The 26,976-nt window shown below is 44.3% G+C and overlaps 1 protein-coding gene across 2 annotated transcripts in view; it reads left to right on the top strand.

Moving 5' to 3' along the window:
* capn15 (calpain 15) overlaps nucleotides 1-26,895 on the top strand; it is a 37,820-nt gene extending 10,925 nt beyond the window's left edge. For both annotated transcript variants that reach the window (XM_069518111.1, XM_069518110.1), the window contains exons 2-12: nucleotides 5,451-7,110; nucleotides 11,466-11,674; nucleotides 13,487-13,670; nucleotides 14,128-14,351; nucleotides 14,852-14,977; nucleotides 17,133-17,285; nucleotides 19,978-20,139; nucleotides 20,251-20,486; nucleotides 20,594-20,763; nucleotides 22,229-22,407; nucleotides 23,306-26,895. In XM_069518111.1, coding sequence (XP_069374212.1) covers nucleotides 5,473-7,110; nucleotides 11,466-11,674; nucleotides 13,487-13,670; nucleotides 14,128-14,351; nucleotides 14,852-14,977; nucleotides 17,133-17,285; nucleotides 19,978-20,139; nucleotides 20,251-20,486; nucleotides 20,594-20,763; nucleotides 22,229-22,407; nucleotides 23,306-23,483 — 3,459 coding nt within the window. In that variant the 5' untranslated portion in view covers nucleotides 5,451-5,472 and the 3' untranslated portion in view covers nucleotides 23,484-26,895. The remainder of the gene's footprint in view (nucleotides 1-5,450; nucleotides 7,111-11,465; nucleotides 11,675-13,486; nucleotides 13,671-14,127; nucleotides 14,352-14,851; nucleotides 14,978-17,132; nucleotides 17,286-19,977; nucleotides 20,140-20,250; nucleotides 20,487-20,593; nucleotides 20,764-22,228; nucleotides 22,408-23,305) is intronic.
* The last annotated feature ends 81 nt before the right edge of the window (nucleotides 26,896-26,976 follow it).

Here is a 26,976-nt window from a genome sequence, read left to right as displayed (position 1 = left end):
TCCCTTTCAAAGAGTCATATGAGATGTACGGACAAGCCTGACCCAGCTCAGCATGGCTTGGTTACATTATTAATTAGGAGCGGCCCCCATGCGGACAAGTTCACTTCACCACATCCTGTGACTGTTGAACCATTTAGCTCAAGTTTGATTTACTAGGAAAAAGACTTTTTATCATACAAGTGCACACCTTGTGGTCGCCTTGGGGTTTAGCTTGCAGCTGATTCTTCTTGGCATGTACTCTATGTGGTTTTCAGTATAACACACACTCGAGCTATAATGTGTGTGTACCAGCACCGAGTAACAGATGGGATCCTGCTTTTTATCTCTCAGGTATGGTGTCACATGAAGGAAGTTGATTTGCATACGCTTGATAAGAAATGGATTTGTAATTTAATTGTTACTAATTATTTGTCTAATGGATAATTAGAGTATATGATAAAAGTATGTTGGGATTATCAAGACCTTGTTTGGGCATGATGGTGTTACTTGTTACCATCCTCCATTTTCATAGCAAAGCAATGTAACATCACTGGCTCACTTTACTGAAAGGTCAGAGGTCATACCATAGGTCAAACTGAAAGCAAACTACTTCAAATGGGGGAAGGGTGTTAAGGCTCAGCCATTGTGTTTTACAAATTTCATAAGCACAGCCAGACACAAGATGAACTGTCATGGAAACCCTGTGTGGCACACTAGTGTAATTCATTAGTCATTCAACAGGGGTTTTCCTGCATAAGGAAGCCGCCTCTGTCAAATTTCGTGCCACCTCCGCCTCCCAACAACATTCTGGTATGTGGAAACCGCTTATATCAGATCAGGTTTGTCCTGGGCCAAATTCATCACTCAGCTTGATGGCTATAAACAAAAAGTGTAGCTTCTGTATGATAGTCCCAGATCTTGAGGGTAAGGTGCCACACACATACACACTGACTCTGCTACTCACATCTCTCTTTCTCCCTCACACAAATTCAGCTGACGTCTCTGACCCGCTTCAGTTAACTTAAATTCTCTTTCGCTCTTGCTCGATTTGGTTGGCAGAGAATGATAGAGACGCAGTGAGGAACAGTAAATTACTGACAGAGCCAGAAAACAAATACATTTTTACAGTCCATGTAACATGTATGAAAAGACCCAAAATGAACACTGTAAGCGGACTTAGCAGAACTGTGCATGGCTCACTGGGTGTCTGCCCCAGGCTTGGGGGCACTGTGGCCGAGCTATGCGCCCTCTGGCTTGGGCAGTGCAGCTGAGACTCTGTGCACTCTGCCCCGGGCCTGGTGGCACTGTGGCAAGGGTGTGCTCACTCTGGCCCGGGCAATGGAGCTGTCCGCCCCCGAGGCTGACGGCTCAGTACCACCCCGGCCTAATTTTACTGGACTGGTTAAGAAAATGCACTGTCAACAATATCATCTTGTTGATACTTGTTTTTTTGTGTGGAATGAGTAAAACAGAAACTCTGTGCCCCTGATGGCCAAGGAGGGTACCACACTTTCCCCTCGGGCCCTGGGCTCAGAGCCAACCTTGGAAAGGCAGTGCTAATGACTGTCGTACAAAGGCCAAATGTCTCACAGCGAGGCAGGGAGAAACTGGCGAGACTCAGCTCACTTGATCTTGCAACCGAGTTCAGTATGTGGAGTGAATTCAAGTAGCCAGCCGAAGGTGGCTTCTAGACTACCAAGGTTTAGCTTAGTCTTTTAATTTCTTACAGTCTTACTGACCCATCTTATATCTAGGTTTATCTATATACCTCTTTATGCTCTCTACCTTTTATCAGCACCCATTTTTTCTTAAGCCTAAAGACTTCCTTTGCAATATCTCGGTTGTTTACTATAATGGTGCTGACTTGCTCATTTTTACTGAGCGTTTTAGAGATCACGCTCCGTGTAATGGTCTGCCGAAGTGCTCCATGATTATCTTACACTCAGTGAAGCATTGAAAAATTAGCCAGGGGTCACTGATGCTCTTGCTTAAGTGAATTTAGAACTAGGAGCAGGTTCTTTATTGGCAGCAATCTGCATTGAGGACCTCATTGCAAAAATATGTTTTTTGTAGAGGTGAGGTCTCTCTCTCTCTCTCTCTCTCTCTCTCTCTCTCTCTCTCTCTCTCTCTCTCTCTCTCTCTGTCCGTCTCTCTCTGTCTCTCTCTCTCTGTCTCTCTGTCCCTCTCTCTCTTCACTGTAAGCTGCTGGCCTGCTTCCCAGGTCTGCGACACTGAGGAGCAGAGGAGCTGAAGTGGGCACTTTTAGAACAGCTCCATCGAACACAGGGCCAAGGACAAAAGGTGTGTGTGTGTACTTGTGTGGATATGTGTGTAGCTCTGTGTATGTTTGTGTGACTATGTATGCACTCCTATGACTAAGTGGAGCATGTGCACAGAAAGCATCCTTTTAAGTAGGGTCCAGGGATCAAAGGCTATAGTGGGTCATCCTCTGCTGCAGGCATGTACTGTACGTACAAAGGTCTGTGTCTGTGTGTGTCTGTGTGTGTCTGTGTGTGTGTCTGTGTGTGTGTGTGTGTGTGTGTGTGTGTGTGTGTGTCTGTGTGTGTGTGTGTGTGTTTACCATAGACTGTATATAAAGATGGCTGACGCGTCTATACTTCCTCCCACTATCCAGAAATGGAGGCACTCAAGATATTTTGGTTTCTCTTTCTTGTTTTGTCTTATCTGTTTATACAGTCTGTGGTGTGTGCTCAAGTTGCATTCAGATTGCATACATTTAATTAAAGGGCCTGGACTGTGGTTGTATGTCCATCCTGTGTTGCTTTCATTTGATAGGTGTGATGCCTACAACAGATTATAATGAGATAATTAAGCCAGGTATTAAAAATTTCCTTGAGAGGCCGATCATTTCATTGAGAAGCTCTTAGAACGGCTGCTGCAGACAGAAACATAATGAATTTACAATCCCCAGTGCTCCAGCGAGAACCAAATCAATTGCTGTAACAAAGTCTATGTGTGCCTGACACCATGACTTTGCTCTCTGGCTGGAGATGAAAGAGGCCTGACAGTTATGAAAATGGCCACAGGGAAGTACCTGTCATCAAACATGAGGTGTTGACACTTGTTGTTGTTGACGTTTCTGTTTGCAGGCCTTTGAAGACCCAGCACAGTGTGAACATGTGCAATCAACGCCATTGCTGTCACTCAATTCAAACACATTTAGCTAAACCACTGAGTGGGTGGAGTTTGTGTTTTAGTCTGAGGCAGCAGTATAGGATTTTGAAGATAGATTAAATATTTTCAGTGCATAATGAAAATATTTTTTGGCAAACAATGTTGATGCACTTCATATTCTCACACAGTGACTGATGCTGCATCGACAGCCCCTCTATGGTAATTTTTAAGGTTAAGAACCCTTCAAATTTGAACACTACCATGGGGACATGACAGCTATTGCTGTGGGATGAAAGCAAAACAAAGCGCTAAGTACTGATCTCTCTGTTTGTGTGTCTTCATGAAAATTATGTTTTCCTCATTATTATCATTGGAGAGCTTAGTTTCCTCCTCACTCTATAGGGCCCTGGTTTATGTTGGAGTGGTTACTTCAGCCCGAGGGAATTTATGAAGCGCTAATGGCTCTTGACATAAATCACTGGGATTGCTATTTCCATACTTTTCTACGCTGTGGTAGAGGACAAATAAAAACTGTGGCACAAATGTAGTTGGACAATAAACCAAGCAACTATGTTGGTCTGCCTTCAAGGAAATATAGCTACAATCCTGCAAACACTCTCAGTGGTAAGAACCTACAGACTTAAAGAGACCCAAAGAGACACATTAGAGTCCCTTCCTGCTGCCATTCTCCTCCTTACCTTAGGGAGGAGAGTTGAAGTGAGTAGTGGAGCTGGAAGCAAGAGCTTTTCTGTAAGAGGTCCCCCTGGGTTCTGAGGATTGGCCTGGTTTTAAAAGGTTTAATGGAGTTGAACTATTGGGCAATCAGTTGGTCTGGACACATGGTGCTGCAGTGAAAAAGAGCAACTGGGCCACACAACCAGCAAGTCTCTCCTCCACTGTGGAAGAAATCTGTGTCCTAATGTGCCAAACAACAAAGGTTCATCAGAACATGTTTCTCATAGAAAAATAAACTTGTTTTCACAGCACTTACAGACATTTTACAAATAACCACAAACCACTGCTTCCCCCATAAAAGCCTTTGTCGAAGCACCCTTGCATGTGGGCATAGTTCTCTAACCATAGAATAGAGACAGATAAATGTGACCAGATCCACATGCCCTGTGGGTAGCGTCTTCACCACTGGGATCGATGAAAAGAGCATCGTGGTATTCTAGCTCTTAGCACCTTTCCCTCTGCTACCCTACAGTCCCCACAGTAACTTCCCTGTGTTGGTGGTCACACATGAGCAGCTTGAGTGACTGTGACATTTTTATGGGTTTGTCCAGACAGCAACCACATCCGTCCCTTGGGGCCAACCCTCTTCAAACCCACCCTCCCACCCCCTTGTACTTTGGAGGTATCCAACTGTGCTGTTTCCCCCCCAAAAGGCTTAAATATACCCACTATCGATATGTTAGATTGACTGAACTGCAGGCACATGGAATGAACTACATACAAGTTAATTAAAAACAACCCTGTTGTAGGTTATTATGTCTCAGGAAAAATCCTTACTAGATCACGGTTCCCTCTACACTGTTTACATTGCTGTAGATCTGAGGTGTTAATAGTTGTTTTTGGATTACTTTAAATTCATCAGTATCAATGGTTTGTAATTTCAATAACTACAAAGTTCTGCTTATTCAATACACCCATCCATTCAAACTTAATTTGAAAATCCGTTGGGCATTGGGTTGACATGACCTTAAATAGCTTCCATCTACCCTGCATTAACATTCACTAAAAAAAAGGGAGATGGGTGCTTAAGTGAAGTGGAGGAGATCCTGGGTTTTTTTCAGTCTAATAAGTGTCAGTCAGGAGTACTCAATGTACTCTTGCAGCCTCTCCTCTCCTCTCCTCTCCTCTCCTCTCCTCTCCTCTCCTCTCCATGTGCTGTCTTCCTAGCTCTAATCATGTAGCCATTGTGTATGGATTTACAGCCCTCACTGCCCCCAGGAGGGAGATTTGATTTTTCCCCTGCACTGGCTAATCTTTCCCTCTCACACTCTATTTTTCTTTTCTAATTCTGTCTTTCTCCCCCCCCTTGCAGTCCCAGAGATGTTTTTGCTGTCTTCTGTTCCGATTATCACCATGATTTGACTGGAAGTATTCATCCTCAGGGTTCTTCATAATTTTAAATTTCTCACTCTTCTTGATGCCATCTTACTTCTTTTTTTACTTTGCTCCTACTTTTCTCCACCGGCACTTGAAACAGAATACTGACTGAAATTTCTGAAATGATTGAATAGTGCCACACTCAATATGCATGTATTATTGATGTGCAAAATTAGGTAAAACCTTTATGAATTTGTTTTGACTCATTGTTTACTTTTTTTCAGCCACTCTCACTCTCCTGGCTCCATGGCAGCAGCGGTGCGAGGCAGTGAGTGGTCATGTGGACGCTGTACATTCTTGAATGCTGGCGCAGCACCTCGCTGTTCCATTTGTGAGGCCCCACGCCAAAAACCTGACCTTAACCAGATCCTGCGACTGAGCAGCACTGAGGAGCATCGCTGGGCCTGCCCCCGCTGTACCCTTAACAATCCCCAGGGATCTGGAGCCTGCTCAGTCTGTGGCTTTGGACCATCCCCTGCCACTCACACACCCCCTACCACCACCATAGCTGCCACCGCCAATGGCCTGCCGTCTGCTCTGACCGAAACTCCAACACCAACTCTCCTTCCCACAGTCCTGCTTGAGCCTCACGGGCAGCATCCAGCTAAAGAGGAAGTGCTACGACGGTCCGAGAGCAATGGAGAGGTGGGCAGCCTGGAGGTGCAGCAGTCAGGGTGGGCTTGCCCTCGTTGCACACTCCACAACACTCCCGTGGCTCTGTCGTGCTCAGCCTGTGGTGGCCCCAGAAAACTGTCTTTGCCTAAAATCCCCCCAGAGGCACTGGTGGTGCCTGAGGTGCGCACGCCTGTGCTGGGATTTCCAGTTCACACAGCAGGGGCTGCCCCACTTCTCATAGACCTAACAGATGACTCTCCTCCACCCCCTCCCTGTGATCCTCAAGAACCTCCCCATGTGTCCTCACAGTCCCTCTCCTCCCCTTTTACTTCTTTCTCTTCCCTCCAGAATAACCCAGTGCCCAGAAGCAGGAGAGAGGTGCCCCCTTCAGGGCGCCCACCAAACGCAGGCACCAACACTCCCAGTCCCACTTCACCATCAACGGCCACTGTGCCACCCCAACCAGGCCCACAGCGACCAGCCAAGCCCAAACATGCCCAACCCCAGGAACCCTCATACCCCAACAAGCGACTCAGTATCTTGGAGGAAGAAGACCCTCAGCACCACCCACTGACCCCACACCTCCCTGTTGCTTCCACAGCTGCCCCTACCTGGAAGTGCCCTAGTTGTTCTTTGCCCAATCCAGGTAACTCATCTAAGTGTGAGGCCTGTCGATCATCTCGGGCAGGTGCTGACCTTATTGACCTTGTTGGCTGCGAAACGGTACGATTTACACCGGCTAGCCCCTCCAGCCCGGACTTCAGCACCTGGGCCTGTTCCAAGTGCACCCTGCGCAATCCTACAGGTGCACCTAAGTGCTCAGCCTGTGGTTCTTCCAAGCTGCATGGCTTCCAGGAACAGCAAGCGCCCCTGCCTCGCTGCTGTGCACACTGTGGCCTCCCACCGGGGTCTGGTACGACATCATGTTCTTGCACACCTTCCTCGTCTTCAGGTCATAAAACACGTAAACAAGCCCGGGGCTACCCCTCCTCCTCCCCTGCTATTGGTCCTTCCAATTCCTCTTCCTCCTCCACCTTATCAAGCCTTCAAGAGAAGATAGGACAGTGGAGCTGCCCAGCATGTACGCTGCTCAACGACATCAAGGCCAAGAACTGTGCAGCGTGCCATACACCCCAGCAGTACCTCACCCTTCGCAAAGTGATGAAGCCTCTGAAGAGGAGGGAGAGCATGCATGTCGAGGCGCGTCGACGAAATGATGAAGGCGAGGCCAAGGAGCTTTGGGAGAACATTGTCAGCTTCTGCAGAGAGGTAAGAGTAACTAAACTACTAATGACAAGTAGCTCACATATATATTATAAGGGTTTCAGACTATCTATGTTGAGATCTGTTTTACTACTTTAATTTTTATCACCTAATAAGATCTTGCTTAAAGCTGGTTGGTTTTACTTTTGCACTGAACTTGTTATCTAAGGGTGACTAGACTAAACCCTTCTCCGACTAGGTCATTTGTTGTCCTGCAACTATGAGTGCTTGACATGTCAGTATTACCTTTTGTTTGTATTGAGTTTTCCTTGATGTCTTTGATTAATCTGCTTATTTCAATGTGTAATGTGTCACAGGGTGCACATTGCCTTGCACAGTACAGCTCTCTCATTTTAATTTCTCTTTTTTGTTACGACTCTGGCTTTGTTCCCACTCCCTCAATATTTGTAATTTCACAGAAATGCTAATAGGCTTTGTCATTGCCTCTGCACTTGCTTTGTTAGCTGGTTTTAAAACGAGCAGTGGGTGAATGTTGGCCACCTAAATGAGCTGCAGATACTGAGTGTCTCATTTCTATCGCCAGACTATAGCCTGCCCTGAGTCTGAAAGAAGTCACTTCACAAAATACTTGGTTGCAGAACTTTAACTCCTGTCTTAGGAGTCCAGCTTTATTTGGTTTGTTTTTTTTTCAATCCTGACAGCTTAGTTTGAGTCAGATGCTCTATTTCCTGTCCTCAGTTGACTCCCACCAAAACCTGGAGTTCTTATTGAGGAAGACATTGGGCGGCTTAATGAAATACATTTCTCTGTATCAGCAGACCTGCCTGTTAGACATAAAAACATTTTTGATCATTCTGAATGTAATTTCCCTTTAATGTTAACTTCACTATTTAAATTTGGGAAGTTATTAAACCATCAGAACTGTGGTTCTCCTTTTTATATTAATATACACCCTGAAACACAACATTTTCATTATGTTGAATAATAAAACTAGATCTTAGTATTGAAAAAGCTAATGATGCTATGCTTTTGTAATTCCAGACTTGTCTGTTGTCATAACGACCCTAATGAACGATCATAATGCTCCAAAGATGACAAAAGGTCATTTGTGGCGTTCATCCTTCACCACTGTTTGGAGACATAGAGCCGACTCGCCTAGCTACTGTAGTTATGATGGGACAACCTTTATTTTGCTTCACACCACTTCATGCTCACTTTGTTTGTGTAGACCTTTGATAAGCCTCTAGTTTGTTGTCATGGATATGCTACTCAGAGCTGTCACAAGGGCTCATTTGTTAAGACCTATGCTAATGAGACAAATCTGATTGGTCGAGTTAAACCTCAGAAAAATGTAGGAATTGCAGAATCCAGAAATTAGATTCAGCTAATTTTTTGTGCAGCAGCAGATTTATTTTTCTGAATTTTTTCGGGTGATGCATACCCATTTACTGCACCGCCATTGCACCTATCATGCTATGTTTACAATAGCATGGGGTGAGCTTTAGAATGCATAATTTATGTCTTCTTTGAAAGTCGCAGCTAGGGCTCACTGCTGTTAGCGTGGGAGGGAAGTTGGCTTAGTAGGAAGGAAGGATATCGGAGATCTCTCATCCCCACCTTTCCTTTCCTTTTTCCTAATTTGAGACCGACATTTAAGCTACTCGTTCTTTTAACATCTTTTTTTCTTTTTTTCTCCAAATATTTCAAGCCTCCTTCTCTCCATCTCTTCCCCCTCTGCTCTCTTCAAAGTACTTTCCCCCTTTCATCTCCTTTTTATCCCATCTCCTTCATCACATCTATCCCCACATGCTCATCCTGTGTTTTTTCTCATCCTCTCTGCTAATATCTCAAAATATGCTTTTCCCCTTGCCACCCACTGTACCCTCTCCGCCCCCAACCCACCCTCTCCACATGACTGCACTCAATTCACCACTGTATCAGATAATGTGTGTGTTTGTGTGTGTGTGTGTGTGTGTGTGTGTGCTAAGGTGAACACAGGGCTCTTCTATTTTTAGCAGCAGAGCTAGAGAGGAGAAGAGCAGAAACGATCCCTATAGTGAATGCAATCTCTAACAGCATCAACTGCTCCAGCATAGTTTTAGGGGTCAGAGAGCTGAAGGGGGCTAAAATTGTTAAGTAAGAGGCTCTAGTCGGTTGTATCCATCTCTGTCAAAGCATTAACACTTGGCAAGCACTGAAAACACCAGCGGTGAAAATGTAATTACGATAAAAGCTTTCGGTTTACCCTGTTAAGGCATGTGGGCAGTTCATTCACACAAACACAGCGAGTGTGTCCGAGCGTACGTTTCTATTTGTTTAGTTTGGGTTTTCCTCCTAGACTTGTTGCATTATAGCAGATGGTGTTGCTGATGAAATTGACTGTAGAAGTTACAGGAGGGTTTGTCCAGATTGCAACAATCAATAAGGAGCAAAAAAATGAAGCTGGAGTTGTGCTGGAAGAAATATTATTCTCTCTTCACCTGAGGGCCTTGTTGCTTTTCTACTCGCCTTGATTGGTTTTGAAAGCAAGAGGTGTGTGCTTGATGCCAGTGCCCCAGAGCATGTCCTCTTACTCATGGTGCCAAGCGAGTAAATGCTACTAAGAGCCATCAGCACCGCTTGTGAACTGTAAAACCCAGCATGGCTGGAACTCGTGCCTCTGTTCTCTCTCCATGTCACCATCAGAGGGAGCAACAAGAAGATGGCACATGGTAACAGATTAACTTTGATTTGTTTTATTTATCTCCTCAACACTGCTCTCTGTAACCACTCATCATTTGATTTGGTGCCACACTTTGGATTGTATCTGGGGTTTTGGGTTACATGTTTGGATTGTAAGTTGTGACTGCCTGCAGTGACAGGTTTTCACAGCCTGTGACAGTCATGTACGTGCCAGGCTGTTCTGGGATGCCTTTGTTTTGGGTTTAATAAGTGTAGCACTGTGAAATCCAGCTCTATGGTTCCTTGTCACCACGGTTTTTTTGAGACCAGGATGTTGTCTGTGAGATGTAGATGTCTAGCTACAAGCTTACTCTCCTCAAAAAAGCATTGTATGGCTGCCAGTTGTGCGTATTCTGGGAGATGGCATGGAGGCAGCAGGTTTTCTTAGCTCAGCAGTGAATTGGCTGATTACTGTCTTGGGTTTGCGTGCTGGCATGTGCCCAGTGAAAGACTCAGAGTTGGCAGCGCCAGGTTCTCGGTCAGCTAGATTTACACTGACATCACATTGCAAGCTCAATAACTGTTTTTGTGTACGTATTTCATTAAAACTCCTTACACAATCAAAAGCTGATAATGCCATAGCTTATATATATGTTATATGTTAATTAAATGCTTAGAAATCCATATTCTTACATACTAACTCATATGTTTTTAACATTTTATCATTTTTATTTATCGTATAAAAAAGATTTCAGGAAAACGACAAGAATTCAGTTACATAGCAGCTTATGATGGACATTAGATTGAAGTGTATTCTCTGTTTGTTGCCACCTTTGATAGCAATGCCTCCTCCTCTACCTCTGTGGAAAATCCCTGAGACCATACAATAACAGCAGGCACAAGGGTCAAACTTAAGCCAGTGAGCTACAGACTCTGTAAGCTACACGGAGACCTTGGAGGGTCAGGGTGGCCGGGCTGCATTGAAGTGATTCTGCCTGGTAGCTAATGCTGCATCCCGGGCAGCAGAATTGGATTGTGTGGGATGGCGATTAATCAATTCGCCGCACTGTGAGCCACCAGTGAGGAGCCCACATGACATCCCCTGCCTGCCACGCAGAATGACTGGCAGAGCTCACTTCTCATGCCACAAATGGGAAACCGGATAGGGTTGGGTATGTGGTTGTTTGCCCTCTCAGGTTGTACAGGAGAGTTTTAGATGAGCAGATAGTGTGACGGATAAGGTGTCGTGATCTGTTAATGTATTAATGTAGTCCAGGTCCTGTGTAGAGAGGCAGTGTTTAAATCCAGTGTGTCTTCTTAAACTCTTGGTGCTCTGCAGGGAATGCTTCAGAAAGTGAAGTGCTTTGAATGTTTGGAAGGGATGTGCACATGTGTGATGCCACGCTCACAGTGGAAGTAAGACCTCCTGTCACATGAATCCATTTGGAACTTTGTCCTGGTTCAACCCAGAATCCAGCTCTCATGTGTCATGTAGAGCCCTGCATTAATCCTCTTCCACCTGCAGACTTTGTCATACCAGAAATGCAGGGTTGAGATTAACCATCACTCTTTCAAGGCTGCATTAGCCATTTAAGAAGCTTTTTTAAAATTATCTCACCTTTGGAAATCGATTTTGTTTTTTAGATAAGCTGTCTTCTTCTAACAACCTAAATAACTTTTTTTACTTTTATTTTTTCCCTCCCCTCTACCCCATCTCTACCCCTTGTCCCCTTTTTTAGAACTCTGTGAACTTTGTGGATGACAGTTTCCCCCCCGGACCTCGCTCCGTGGGCTTCCCAGAAGGCGACAGCGTCCAGCAGCGAATCAAAAAGTGGCTGCGCCCCCACGAGATCAACTGCAGCAACTTCAAAGACCGGAACGTCAAATGGTCCGTCTTCCGCACGCCGCGGCCCTCTGACATCCTGCAAGGCTTGCTGGGAAACTGCTGGTGAGCCGCCACAAAGTGACACTAATGAACCTAGATAACTAGAATGATCTAGAGACAGACCAAGGAAATATGTCCTGATTAATGCTTTGACCCAGGACAAATGAGAATAGCCGAAAATCCCCAAAGTTAAAGGCGATTTCTCATTCCCCCTCAGCCTCTTTGAAAGGTCAGAGGAATTTAAAACAGACGACAGAGACCACTTCAAGTCCATGTGGGTTTTGTCTTAGTCTGTTTTCGATGAACACTGCAGCCTGAAGCCAGGAGACGGAGTGAGATGGAGACAGTGACAAAGAGGCAGTGAAACAATAAGTTGTGAAAGAAAAAAATGAAGCATTTGGAAGCAGAGAAAAATAAAGGGGTCACAGATTAAATGGCAGTGTTGGAGTTGGACAGATGTACAGATACACCTGACAGGGAGATTATTCACGGGAGCGTGGGTCCGGACACATGCTTTATCTCCCTGCCCTTGTTCTGTGTCTCCTTCGGGGGGTGTGTGAGCGTGTGTATATGTGTTACCATCTTCCTCCGTGCACACAACAAAGAACAGTCAATCACAAAGTTGTCCCAATACAACTTTTCGCTTCATCACCAGCACACACATCTCAAAAATAACCCTCCCGAGAGCCGAATCCTCTCATTCTCGACAGGATGTAACCCAAATTCTTCCTTTCAGACTGTGTCTCCCTCACTCTTACTCTCTCGAATACACACACTTGTCCTAATAAACCAGCCGACATCCCGGCTCCCATCAGCCAGCCAGTCAATGACAGCAGAAAGAAAAATAGTGCCAGTCACCCATGTCCTTGACTGCGTCTGCAATACAAGCTGATATTAAGAGTCCCATTATGACACATATAATTGGATTTTCATTGGTTTCTGTGGCGACGAATGGGGTTTTCATCTGCAGCAGAATGGGCCTCCACTTAAACAGATATTGATAGCAGCATATTGATAACAGATATTGCTTTGATAGTACACATTTCCAGCCTCGCACAAAAAGAGTTTCTGCCTTAAAATGACTGCTGGACAAACTCACAGTGACAAGTGGATGGAAAGAGATATTATTTTCATCTGTAAATACAGTGTTTCCAGGGGCAGACGTAGCTCATCTAAAGTTTATCTGTGTTGCTAATAAAGGAGTCAAAATTAGCAATAGGTCAGCAGCACGCAAAAACATCCTTCAGTTCATCGTCCCAAACCCTCCACGGTTTCATCAGTGCTGTATTATACCTTCTACATTTTAAAGGTAAAATAATGTTCAATTTAAAAATATATTCCTTTTAAGTGGGATCCTTGTGTCCCCAGCTGTGTTTCTTCTTTTCTGTGAAGGAATTAGCATTTTCTGATGTTGCTGTATTTTTGATTAACTAATTTCTCATGCAAGCTCATTAGGCAAGCCGTTTTTTCTTTGCTGCAGGGTGAATTAACAGTAATGGTGGAGGTAACTAGAAGGCACCAAAGCTTGACTCATCAAATGAAATGGATTTTCAATAAGGGAAATTTATGTTAAAAAACAAATTCATAATGGCTCAAGGTGCCTTACGAAGAAGGATGTTTTTAATCTGCATTCAGACGCCGCTAGTCTAAATTAGCCTAACCCCTGCTTGTCTTTTTGACAAAACAGGGCATCCAATCACCCATCCAACTGTCTGCCACGATCAGCTGATCATTGATGTCTTTTCTTCTCCATCTGTCTCACTGCTTAATTCAAGTCATCTTTGTCTCACTCGCACATCCTCTCATTTATCCATCTGTCCGTCCTCAGCCAACTTTTCAGTTTCCAGTTCATTGAGTATTTTTCTCTCTCTCCAGGTTCCTGAGTGCACTGGCAGTGCTGGCGGAGCGCCCAGAGCTGGTGGAGAGGGTAATGATCACCAGGACCATCTGCCCAGAGGGGGCCTACCAGGTTCGGTTATGTAAAGACGGGACGTGGACGACGGTGCTGGTGGATGACATGCTGCCCTGTGACGATTATGGCTACCTCCTCTTCTCCCAGGTCAGAATTGAAGAGGGTTGTGATGAATCTTGTAAGGCGGCAAACGCTATTAATGTCAGAAAGGTTGCATGGACGCTAGGAATAGAGGGAAAAAGAAGTCTGAGAGAGTAGCAAACAGGACCAGAGGAACATACTCATGCATACAGACATGCACTGTAAATTTTTTATGCACTATTGTGACCCTTCAAGGAAACAAAACAGGAATAGGACGCTTGATCAATCATCAAGATTTGCTTTTTCTGCAAGCAGGGCACTATGAAGCCGCAAGATAATGCATATTAACTCCTTAATATGAGTTCAAGCTAGTTAATTATCTGGCTTTTTATCACAAAAATGTCTCAGAGGACTCCTCAAAAAAGGAATGCAAACACAGCTTCCTGTGATAAGTTCACCTCTATCAGTGAACCACATTTTGGCTTGTGGATGACTAAATGTTTCCTATTTCCCATCCCTGCAGGCCCAAAGGAAGCAGCTATGGGTGGCGCTGATCGAGAAGGCCCTGGCCAAGCTCCACGGCTCCTACTTTGCCCTGCAGGCAGGGCGCGCCATCGAGGGCCTAGCCACGCTGACTGGAGCTCCATGCGACTCGCTCATGCTTCAGGTCAGCTCCACCAACCCCCGGGAGGAACCAATCGACACGGACCTCATCTGGGCCAAGATGCTCAGCTCCAAAGAGGCTGGGTAAGAGAGGGGAACATTTTCTTTGCTGGTGTTGCTTTTCACATAATCACCTTCCTTTTTTCAAAGCAACTTTAAAAACAGAATACAAAGCACATATACAATAACCGCTGAAACAATAAACAATCAATTTGAAAAAGACTCAGCTTTCATAATCACAACTATGATCAGTGAAGTACTACAAAGCTCATTTGCAGCATATGTCAGTAATGAAAGAGGTCTGTTGATCAGGACTTTGATATGTGAGCTCTCAAAGCAACAAGACACGAGCTGAAAAGAGGCCAAATCATCTGTAGCCAAACAACCATCTGTCAGAAAACCTGCAGTGTTTTATGTATCAATGGAGAACAGTCTGAAATACAATTCCCAGACACATATATTAATGATATTTTTTCTAAGCTAATATTGTTTGTCTCTGACTTAGTGTATTGCTGCCTACAGTATATATGCTCATGACATTGCAGTAAAACCTTTGTCTTACACAATGTGTTCTTGTCTGGTAGATTTCTGATGGGTGCATCCTGTGGAGGAGGCAACATGAAGGTAGACGATGTTGTCTATGAGTCTCTGGGTCTGCGGCCTCGACATGCCTATTCCATCTTAGACGTACGAGATGTCCAGGGTTACAGGTATGGATGGGCTGGTTTTTACTCAATGAGTTCTTCTGCTTTCTTTTGATCTATGTTTATTCCCATCCTGATCACAAATATAGTAAAAGATGCATTGCAGCTGCGATAACATGAATCAAATATTTGTCAAAAAATATTCAGCTTGCAGGAAACTGCTTTATTACCTTTCTTACATCTGTTTTTATTTGTAACAGACAATATTAAAGATGTTAAAGGGAAACTTAAAATTAAAAGAAATTTAAACCAATCACAATTATCTGAGGCAGAGCTGAGCTCAGGAATGTGGCGATGGTTCCCCTGAAAAATAGTATAATGCACTGGCAAAGAAATGTCACACAAACAGCAAGAGGTATTTTGACTGCAATTCAAATTTTCAGCATGTAGGTTGCAACATGGTGGTTGTTTTAATTTTGAAGGGGAGGAGAGGATAATGTTGGCTTATATCCACAGTCTATATCGAGAGAGTCAGACTAGTCTACATATGACCTTGATGTATACAGCTCATTCACTTAAACAGAACACTGTGGTCAGCTTTTAGTACAGAGGAAGAGCTATTCAGTAATTATGCTCTTTCCCCGTTTATTACCAGGACTTTGGCAGCCTGCCATAGTCCAATTTGTCCCACTACACTTTCCTAATGATCCCAAAAAAATGTACACTTCTCATAATAATATATAAGGTCTCGTACTTTGTGCAGTTGCTTCATTGCTGTGTGTGGAGCTCACTCACTCCCTCCTCTCACAAACATAGTAGACAGAGTTACCATCAGCTGCACAGGCAGAGATCCTGGTGCGTCATTGAACATTCAAAACATCCATTAAGTTTTTACTGTCCTCAGCATGCAGACAGACCTCAGCCTAACACCTGCCCTCGCAGTGTACCTGGTTGTGCATCACAGGGTACTGCATGAATGTTCACGTAATCAGCCCACATCAGCCTGACACCAACTGGGTGGGGGGCCTGCCTCAGCTACTGCCACTGATATAATCTAATTCTCTGGGAATAACTGTTTTATTTAAATCAGTTGACTCTAAAACTGTAAAGTCAGCATTTATGATGGTAATGAAATGAATTTGCTCCACCTCTGATTCGTGCCTTTGGCTGTTTCTTCATAGCAACAGTGATTTGTTATATAATTTCAGAGTCATACGATTTCTCTGAGACAAGATTAAGATTATGAAAACTGATGGCCATAACATAAGTCTGCAAATCATATAACATTAACTGGGAGAGTTGTGTGTTTCAGTGTTAAGTAACTGAGGATGTTGTTTAAGGAAATTAACTGAAATGAGAATACAAAATGGTGAAAATACACATTTATTAGTTATCTAAGATGAAACATCAACTTTAATTCCCCCCTTTTCTTCAGCTACAGCTCCCATTCAGGTCTGATGTAGATTTTATAGCCAGAACCATGAATCATCCAATCTGTTGCACTGGCATCGGCTTGCAGGAGTATTTATCAAAAGAGCCTCACTTGTTTAAAAATGCATATTCTCAAACACAGCTTGCCTCAAATTTAAAGTTGTGTGCTATATATTATGGATACTATGAAAAGTTCACTTATGTTTAGAATTGATAGAACAGATGCATTGTTTTTTGAACATATTTCTTGATCCATAGGTAAATGAGGACAGAGGCTTGATGCCAGTAGAGAACAGGGACACACCACCTCACTTTGATCACTTTGATCAGGGCAGCATTGTGAGTTCACACAATGGAGGCTTCTTCTGTCCCGACTGCAGGAGGAAGTTGAGAGTAGCCATAAATCCCAGATGCAATTTGCTCAAGAGCCAGAGCCGCACACACAGCCACTTTAATTTGCTGCCATAAAGCAATCGCAGCGGAAGCGGCTGATCTAAAATGAGTTGGAGACCTCGTGCTAGGAGCCCGAGAAGATGAAAAGCAGCTTGAAAACAGTGATTCACCTGCATTTTTTTTTTTTTTTTTTTTTTAAGTTGTGGCTCTCCAATATGGCTTCCTGTAGCACCTTTGCACTGTAGGGAGGAGGCAGTAAAATGAAATGGGTTGTTAAAAAGTGGGCAACCATCCATGAGAGGAGCTGCAGAGATGAGGATGCTGTGTTGACCAAAGCTGCAGTCGCTTAAATTGGATCTCGTATTTGGCTCCCTGTGGCTGTCACTCTTTGCTTTAGGCTGCTGCGGCTGCGGAACCCGTGGGGCCGCTTCTCGTGGAACGGCAGCTGGTCGGACGAGTGGACGGACTGGCCACAGCACCTTCGTCATGAGCTGATGGCCCATGGCAGCAGTGAGGGTGTCTTCTGGATGGAGTACACCGACTTCATAAAGTAAGAGTCACATTTACACAAAAAAGTACGATCCAGTAAGACCAGTGATTTTTTGTTGTTGTCTATAGCATCTACAAAACTACATTAACCTTTCACGCCTTTTTTCACAAAGAACAGTTAAACTACAATGGAATCAAAAGGTGAATCACCCATTCTGCCTGCCTGCAGAGTCGTGGCAGCAGCTGTAACTGACACTGAGGATGTTTTGTCAACCTAAGTTATCATAGCTCTGATATGACTTTTCTGTTGATATCTGATTCCATTGGTATGATGGACTATGAATTTGAGCCATGGTGGCTGCGGCCCGCTAACGCTACACTTACCCACATCCCTTTGTTTATTCCAGACACACAACTGTCAGAAATGTAAAATGCATGACTTCCTAAGAGGGTTTATCCCAGGGAAGATGTGCTCAGCACCAGCTGTTCAGAGCAGCGAATGCTAAAGCTTTTATTAAGTGAGAGCAGGTGAAACAATTCTCCAAATGTCCTTCAATTGTGTCCTGGTGGAAGTACAGAACGTGTGATGGATGGCTTAGTAATCTCTTGGGCCTGTGGAATTTACTGACCATCTGGTATTGACACCAAACTGAGTGACTGCGTTGTTGTTTTCAGTACATTCAGTTTGTTGACAAGCGCATCACACAGTGTTTCCCACACCATGGTGTTCATATGGAATTGTTTGTAATTTTGTTTTCGTGTTGTTGTTGCTTTGGTTGCCAGGGATTTGGCAGGCGAAGTCTCAGACTTGTCACGTCTCAGTGTTTTGTCATATTAGATTAATCCTGTCATTTAGTCACGCAGCATCAAGGATGTGAAGTGTTTTTTTGTCTTTCTGTCCTTCTTTTACATAAAATGTCCATGTCTTGAGCCCATAGACTATAAATAAGTGAAACACATAAAACCACCTTTGAGAAAAATTTATAGAACATGTACCTTGACTCTTCACTTCGGTCCATGTCCAATCAACTAACATGGATGAGGCGGGATATATGACCTATGCTGCAGTCAGGCACGGGGGGGGGGTGATCAGAACACTTTGGCTTTGCTTTTGGAGGGCTGTCATGTCGTCCATCTTTATATACACACTGGGGTTGGGCAGGTAGAGGTCATTAAACACTGTTTCCTGTACAAGTACCATTGACATTATACCTGAAAGTAAGGTGATATGAAGAAGTCTGTGAAGAACAACACAAGCAAAACCCTAATGTGACCAAAAAAAAGACAACTAAAACGAATTACTGCCCTGAAATCATCCAAAAGCCAAAAAACAATCTCAAATTTCAAAAATTAATTTTGAAAAGAATCAGTGTAACTGTTGCATAAACATTTCCGCAAGTGTTATGCTTGTGTAACTAACCTGATTTCACACTGCCAAGAAGTGAGCCCACAGACAGGCACACTCTTGCCTAGAAAAAGTTTTTTTCCCCCACTGTCAGCAAATCATCCGATCAATGCATGTCGGCACAAAGTCCAGCAGGTCATTGGGTCCACCTGAAGATGAATTATGTGTTTGTCAGTGTGTTACTCATGTCGCTCCTGTCTAACAAAATGAGAGCAATAAGTTTGCAATAAGTTCAGAGGAACCAGTGTGGCTGTCCTCCTTGGAAAAACTCCAACCTGAAAAATGTGTTCGGCCCAGACGAAAATCTCATCTGTCTTCTGGCTCTTTATTGGTTTCTGTGACAGTAAAATTATCTCTCAGATTTGCACTAAATGACAAACCCGCAGCCTGCGACTGCCCAAACCTGTTTCAGTGAAGAAAAAGAATGAGGTATGTATTGACTGTTATGCATCAACTGGGTCAAGTAGTACGGATGCTGAGTATTAATAAGGTTTCAAAAACGATAATTACACTAAACACACTAAAGTACAAAACATAAAGACACAAAAGAAGCAGACTTGTTTGCCTCTAGTTATCAAAACCCGACTGTAAAATTTCAACATACCTTCTCATTCTGTTTTGTCAGGAAGACAAAAGGAGGCTCTGAGACAGTTGTCAGAGTGAGATTAGGAAGTGATGAAATAATAGAAAAGACTGAACTTGAGAAAGAAAATGTCTCTTCGGGGCTCCGTCTTTGAAAAAGGAGCTCTGATGTGTAAGCACTAAAACTGTGTTTGTACAGTAGCACCTACAGAGGCTGTGATAATGTTTAGGATTTGATTGTGATGCATTCACATGACAGGAAGAGAGCAGACGGTCAAATTCTTGGTGGATCACAGAATCTGGAAACATGCCGACTTTTTTAATTGAAGCCATACTGTTTATAGGAGAGTCTCACTCAGGCTACAATTTTCTGTCAGAGCCTGAGAGAAAATTAACCGAACCCGACAGGCATTCGTTTTTTTTTTGCGTCTGAGCCCAACCCGAGCCGGATGTATTCCTTGATTACAGGCACATGCAGTGTAAAAAATCAATTATGTAGCACAACCAACGATAAAAACAAAGCAAAAAAATGCTAGAGTCCTTTTGCTCTGAATCAGGTATATATGTTTGTGATATATTTGACAGATAGACTGTGTTGAAATACCTTTTCCAGAGACCGCATGTGCTGGAGATGTACGGCTCACATTGGCAGTGTGGCCTCTCTAACCTGATAACATGGGGTCCGAAATGAAAAGCAAGAAGTTCTGGGACAATCACGCATCCTGATGTGGCCTGGGCATAACCTTTGTGCCCTCTCCTCCCTCAGGTACTTTGACTCCGTGGACATCTGTAAGATCCACTCGGACTGGCAGGAGGTGAGGCTACAGGGATGCTTCCCCAGCAAGGCCAGTGGCCCGGTGACCGTCACAGCCCTTACTGTGCTGGAAAGGACGGCGCTGGAGTTCGCTCTCTTCCAGGAGGGAAGCAGGTATGGTTAAGCTACTTTTTATTCCACCCCTGCACCTCCTTTCCTCCCCCTGTTGTGTTCCCTCCCCTCCTGTTTGTGCTCTAACCTCTTCATCCCTCTCTCCCTCCCCAGGCGTTCAGACACAGCTGACAGCCACCTGCTGGACCTGTGCATCATGGTGTTTCGCGCCTCCTTTGGCAGCGGCAACAAGCTGACCCTGGGCCGCCTGTTGGCCCACAGCAAGCGAGCCGTGAAGAAGTTTGTGGGCTGTGATGTGATGCTGGAGCCGGGGGAGTACGCTGTCGTCTGCTGTGCCTTTAACCACTGGCAGATGAATGTCAGCGGGACGGGAGGTCCAGCCACACCCAGTAGGTGTAAACATGCAGTGTGCGCTGCATGATTGTTTGTATACTCCACATAAACAGAAACTTTCAGTTGACTTTGAACACACAGTACCTGTCATCTTTTCCAAAAGTCTCCAGCCCAACCAGTGGAGCAGCACGGCGGCCCAGCCAGGACTTCCCTGGCTACATACTCGCCATCTATAGCTCCAGACAGGTGATGGTGGAGCAGGTGGAGGCCAACGCCACCACGCTGGCCGACGCCATCATCCTCCTCACGGAAAACAAAGGGGAAAGACACGAGGTGAGAGCAAGAGAACAAGAATTGTATCTGTTTAATATGTTTTACAATATCCTCACTCTCCAGCTTTTGCTTACACTGTCATCCCATCTCCCATCTCCCATCTCACACACACACACACACACACACACACACACACACCTCTTTGAATACATATATGCTTGTGAAGCAGGAGATTGCATGAATCTCTGTAAGCCACTTTGTGATAACACTTGAGATTTCCTCAGCAGAGTCCTGCCTTCTCACATGCACGTGTGTGCACATTATCTAACACACACACACACACACACACACCCGCTCATACTGAAGGAAACAAATTATTCTGGCACTCCTGAACAGCACTTTCCTAGAAGTGCTGTCACATTTGCTGGTATTTTAGAGGATGACAGGGCTTTTTAAACACTTGAGATCGTCTTTGTTAAATCATTCAGCTCCTCGGCTCTCTAGGAATTCACCACACACAGTGGGTGGGCCAAGCACTCCGCAGTGAGAGGCAGGCAATGCACTTCTTGTGATTCACAATATGATTAAAAAATAAGATTTTAAGGGGGGCATAATAGATAAATGATTTGACCAATTCTGGGTCATGAAAAAAAGAGTTTGGGATTCTGAGCCACAAACATGCGCTGCTGACAGATAACCATAGATTCATGGTTTAACTGAGATTAATTTGACATCAGCTAAATATGTTCTGCTGCATTTGTTTGAACTTAATGACAATGACAGGCCCCAAAAGAGAAATCAGCAGACACATCATGAGAGGGGAGAGTCATCACTCCATCAGAGAGTTGTATTGTGAATTCAACATCTGTCCATCCATTATCTATACTGCTTATTATCCATTAAGAGGGGCTGGAGCCAATCCCTGCTTTGAGGGCGAGAGGGAGGGAACACCCTGGACAGGTTACCGGGGAATCACAGGGACAACACACAGAGACAAATAATTCACGCTCATATTCACACCTAGTTTAGTGTCTCCAATTGACCTGACCCCATTCTGCATGTCTTTGGACTGTGGGAGGGAGCTGGAGAAGACACGGGAATAACATGAGAACTAACACATAAAAAAACACAATCTGGAACTTTCTTTTTGTTGTGATGTGCCTTTTTCACAGTGGATTGCAGTTAGAAAAGTGCCACTTTCTATATAGGCCAAGGTCACACTGACAGAAATATCGACAATATAGCTCTTATTGGATCTACAGACTCTGACACCTGCAACATCACCTTTACCACTTCCTTGCTGCTATTCCACCACCTGCTTTCAGCTACTTTAACTCCTCTCACCTCTTTTACTCTTTGTGTCTATTAGCATTTAGAATGAGTGAAATTTTGTCTGTAGCAGACTCTAGGGGGCCTAAGAAGATGATTTACTGAACTTTATACATTAATGGATTGGACGGGGCCAGTGTGTCTTGTAAATATCACGTGCTGTGTACATGCATCTTCAGCTGTCTCTTCTCCTCAGGGACGTGAAGGCATGACATGCTACTACCTGACCCATGGCTGGGCGGGGCTCATCGTGGTGGTGGAGAACCGCCACCCCAAATACTACCTCCACGTCTCCTGTGACTGCACTGACAGCTTCAACGTGGTGTCCACGCGTGGGAGCCTCAAGACCATCGACAGCGTCCCACCTCTGCACAGGTACACTGTCCTCTCTCTCTTTGTCACATACACACAACTCTTATGGGGCTTTTCTTTAATCACATTATATTTTGGTGTGTTTAACCTGAATAGATGATGAGGAGATTAAACACTCTGGTTCGGTACATTCGTCACAGGTGCAGCAAACATCCACCCACTATAGATGATTATATTTGTGTAAACTTAAATGAACGCAGTTATCCTAGATGATAAGCGCTCTATATTTCTTGATAATCTTCCCTTAACTGCTTTTGTTTTGCCTGTCAATCTCAATTGTTGTGTGCCCTTTAGAGACGTGAGAAATATAATGTCTGATAAACACCTGCAGAATCGAGCATGGTGTCGCTGCTCATACTTCATTAGGTTTCTCTGAGTTTAGCTTCTTTGGACATCCACTGTATGAATGCTGCCGTCGTACGGACGCATTACTGCACACATTAGCACAAATTTACAACCTCATCATCTGGAAGTTATGTCCCGCATAATAGGAAACTGTAAAGAGTCCCCATGCATGAGGACCATGTCTTTTAATGTCGTTTCCTCTCGTCTAACAAGAAGATTATGTCAATTCACTTGATAAAAACACTCAACGCTGCAGTATCACTCTGTTTTTACTCACTCGTTATTATACAGTGTTTATAGAAGGTGAAAGCATTAAGCTGCAAGGCAATTATATTCAGGATGAAATATGTCACTGGAGTGTAGTCGGAGGATCCAAGGAAAATATGAATTAAGCAGAGGAAGCCAATATAGAATTCAGACCACCTTCCTCATACCAATTTCCCAAATACACCGCCTTATTATTGTTGTTCACATAATCATCATCATATTTGTGTTCAGAATGCTCAATGATGGCCTCAGCAGCTTGATGTCCCTGTTGCAATGTCTCCCTCTGCAGGCAGGTGCTGGTCGTGCTGTCGCAGCTCGAAGGAAACGCCGGCTTCTCCATCACACACCGCCTCGCTCACCGCAAGGCAGCCCAGGCCTCTCTAGGAGACTGGACCCCCACGAAAGCCACCCACAGCCCGCAGCTCACGCCAGACATCGACGGCCTGCACCGGCCCAGGCCGCTATGACCACCGCCCACTGTTCCCCTGTACATTTACACAGACTCCACATCAATGAACTGTCAAGACCACTGGAAAACCAGACTGGGGTGGGCAAGTGGTGTGTGCAGCCCTGAAACACAGAGAAAGATGTGTATTTGTGTGTCCATTTTTTTGAATGAACACACACATGAATGTATAGCATGAATGGGCAGCATTTATGTGCCCCCCCCCCCCCCCCCCCCCAATGCTCCATAAATGCTGAAATCGTCATCCGGCCCTCATGCACTCTGTCCCTTGCCAAGTGGATGTGCCATGTCAGGATTAAATTAGGGCAGCGGGCTACGTGGAGTGACAGGGATGTACTCGCAGGACGATTAATCACCAAGTCATCTGAGAGGATCTACTTTGAATTCTGGAGGTATTTTGTACAAGCGCTGTATGTGGAACAGATGTCAGCCCAGGTTTTCGTACGCTCGGAGATGACCCAGCTTCACAAAAAGCCAGGGTGGAGCGCTGTTACTACTGAGCCGTATGCCTGCAACGATCGGACACCCCACCCCCATGTCATGCACAGGGACAGCAAACAAAGTGGGATACGTCAGTGGGGTTTATCTCGCCCTGTCCTTGATGCGGTACTTAATGAGCCAAACCCAACTTCTAGTAACTCATAGTTACACGTTTTTTTGTTTGTTTTTTTAATATACACAATATCAGTCTTACTTCTTTAATACATGAGCTTTGTCGCCGTTTTGTCCATATTTGTGTTTTTGAGATCGTAGAACAAGCCATCATTCATATCAGTACTGTGAGTCCACACTCTCCATCACCGCAGTGCTGTCAAAGCGCTCTGTAGCTCAGGACCAAACTCACATCTTTACAGTTGGCTGGAGTCGAGCAGAAACCTCAGGCCGATTCAGTGACAGGTGTGTGGTAGCTGGAATAGCGTCTCTCTTTATCTCTGTTTGTTCGTAAAAGAAACGCTCACTGGGAAGGATGTGGTGTAGATGGCGCTGTTATGTTTTTAGGAGGTATTGTTTTGTGGAGAACTGACACACAAACCGTTTTTAGACATTAATCCCGTAATTTTTCCGCACAGTGGGGTCCAGATTTTGCCTTTCACATATGAAGAATGCCACAGGAGATTCTCTGGTCAAAAAGTGTTCAGGTGAGGGGGGGGCAAAGCATGCAAGAGTCAGGACGCAACGTAGAGATTTTTTGTTTACAGTACATCAACACTGGCGTTGGCCTGTGTCACCAAATGTTCTTCGAATCTCGTTGTCTTTCCAAGTTTACATATTTGTCATTGTCCTCAATGTGTATGGCTTCTCTTTTTTTCCTGACATATTTGTTTTTTTAATTTTTGCATCTGTCGCTTGTTACAAATCGTGCCCACTGAATCCTCCAGAGAATCTCCTGCACTATTGTCACATGGGCCCACTCGGACATTAGCCAGAGTTTTTACCAGGAGGTTGGCAGGAGAACACATGAAGTGTTTGCAGCAACTGACTCGGACATTTGCATTCTCACGTGAACCTCCTCCAGATAATTACAGGAGTTCAGTGCATGTCAGTAAACAGCTATAATGAAATCCATACGTTTGCGCTCCAGAGTAAAAAAAACAAACCTACATCTTAGCCTTCACCCTCTAAAATTAATTTACTCTCAGCCTCATATTTGAACACACATCCTACAGAGTGATTTCATGCTGAATCTTCTGGATTGTGACACCTCTCACCTCTTTGTGTCTGGTCCTTTCTAGTACAGAAGGTCAGTGAGCATTTTGTCAGTACTTTGGGAGCACTGGAGAAGCTGCTGTTTGAACAGTCAGTCTGCCACAGGGGAGCTTTTAAGAAGAGTTGCCGAGTTTACTCTGGGAGGTCAGGGACCACATTTTTTGTTTGCTCGGGTGCAGTGCCAGCATCTGGGCCATCCTCCCGCAAGATTACACTGACAGCACATTAGCGACAGCACGGATTCCTCGTGTAATAACAAATCTCCATTTTTGTCAGACTGCATGCACACGCAATAAGAGAGACGAGGGGACCCCCGAGACGTGTTGTGACACAGAAAACGGTTTAGTTCTCTCTGAGTTTCGTCTGCGTCGTTTCTCAGGATGTGTTCCCCCCCAGCTGTTTCAAGCACGCCCCACCCAGTTGTTCGTTCCAATTTAACCGACGTCGTAGCCGTTAGTCATCTTTCACTGAGGATCTTTCAGTCGTCACCATGGCAACATAGATATAGAGGGAGGACTAATAAGGAACTATGACAAGTAACAAGTTGATTTCTTACTATTATCATCGTGAAATGAGAAAAAAATCCCTGGAGGACTTTGATGGGACGATGATTGTTTTGGTAGAAGAAACATTTTTATGTCGATATTTTCTGAGTCTGAAAAGATCCTCCGTGAGATGATTTGCCTCACGACTTTGTGACCTTGAATTGAACAAGCGCTGAAACGTGCATCGTCTCGTGAGTTGTTCCTGTTGTCACCACACGGTCTCGTCTTGTCCTCGCCGGTAGACATCGCTTCACGACACCTTCAGGGTGTTTTGTAAGAGAACTACTACAGCAGTGTAACGTTTCTTTAAAGAAACCTGAAGCTGAAGTGACTGTAAATAAGTTTTTCCAAAGAAACAGGATGTGTAACGACCACTTCCAGATGTCCCTACGAGTGTGAGTGTGCGCGCGTGCGACCCAGCAGCTGTGGAACGTCTAATTTATTAGTATAAGTGATTTGCAGGCCTGTTGTCTAATGAATACTGTTGATTACTGCGTCGATGAATGACAGATAAAGGAATGTGATAATTTAAGGCTTTACATTGAGCCCAGGGGGATGAGCTTGAGGAGAACGTGCACTGAAACACCTGCAAAGACGAGGCACCTCATAATTCAGTGTCGCTGCTCAATCACTTTACATTAACATGAGATTGATTTTTGTTTTTACTTTTGATTTTTTTGTCATTATCGTCACTGTTGCTCTTGCTTGTGTCCCATGAACCCACTCCTCTCCTGTTTAAGATGTGGTGGGCACTCTTCTGTGCTTCAGGGGCGCCCCCTGCTGCTGAAGAGGCTGCGGCCAGCTGGGAAAAAGCTGGAGTGGCAGACACTACGCATTTCTCTCTCTCTCTCCTCCCATGTCTGGTTTCCTCCTTGTAAATTGTACAGACTGCAAATATAAGCCACACAAAAATATTTAAAAAAAATATTTGAATAAAAAATCAACTGACCCTTTTAAACTTGTAAAATAAAAGACGAAAGTATAATAGTAGAAATTAAAAAAAGAAACCTAATGCTGAAAAATTGGATCTCTGATGAATATGAGATATATTTTAACGATCTTTTCTGTGGGATGGATATGTGTATATGTGTACAAAACTTATGTATGTTTAATTTTCAATCTCAGGTTCCGATGGACCAAATAAATTTTTTTAAATTAAAAGGCAACATTTGTCATCATTGCAATCGTAGAACATAAGATGGTTAACATCCCTTGTATCTTTGAAGGTCTTCCGCTCTAGTT

Source organism: Paralichthys olivaceus, chromosome 21 (assembly GCF_024713975.1).
Source record: "Paralichthys olivaceus isolate ysfri-2021 chromosome 21, ASM2471397v2, whole genome shotgun sequence".
In the NCBI taxonomy this organism is placed as follows: Eukaryota; Metazoa; Chordata; class Actinopteri; order Pleuronectiformes; family Paralichthyidae; genus Paralichthys; species Paralichthys olivaceus.
The sequence above is the reverse complement of the archived record's forward strand: the minus strand, read 5'-3'. Positions and strand labels throughout refer to the sequence as shown.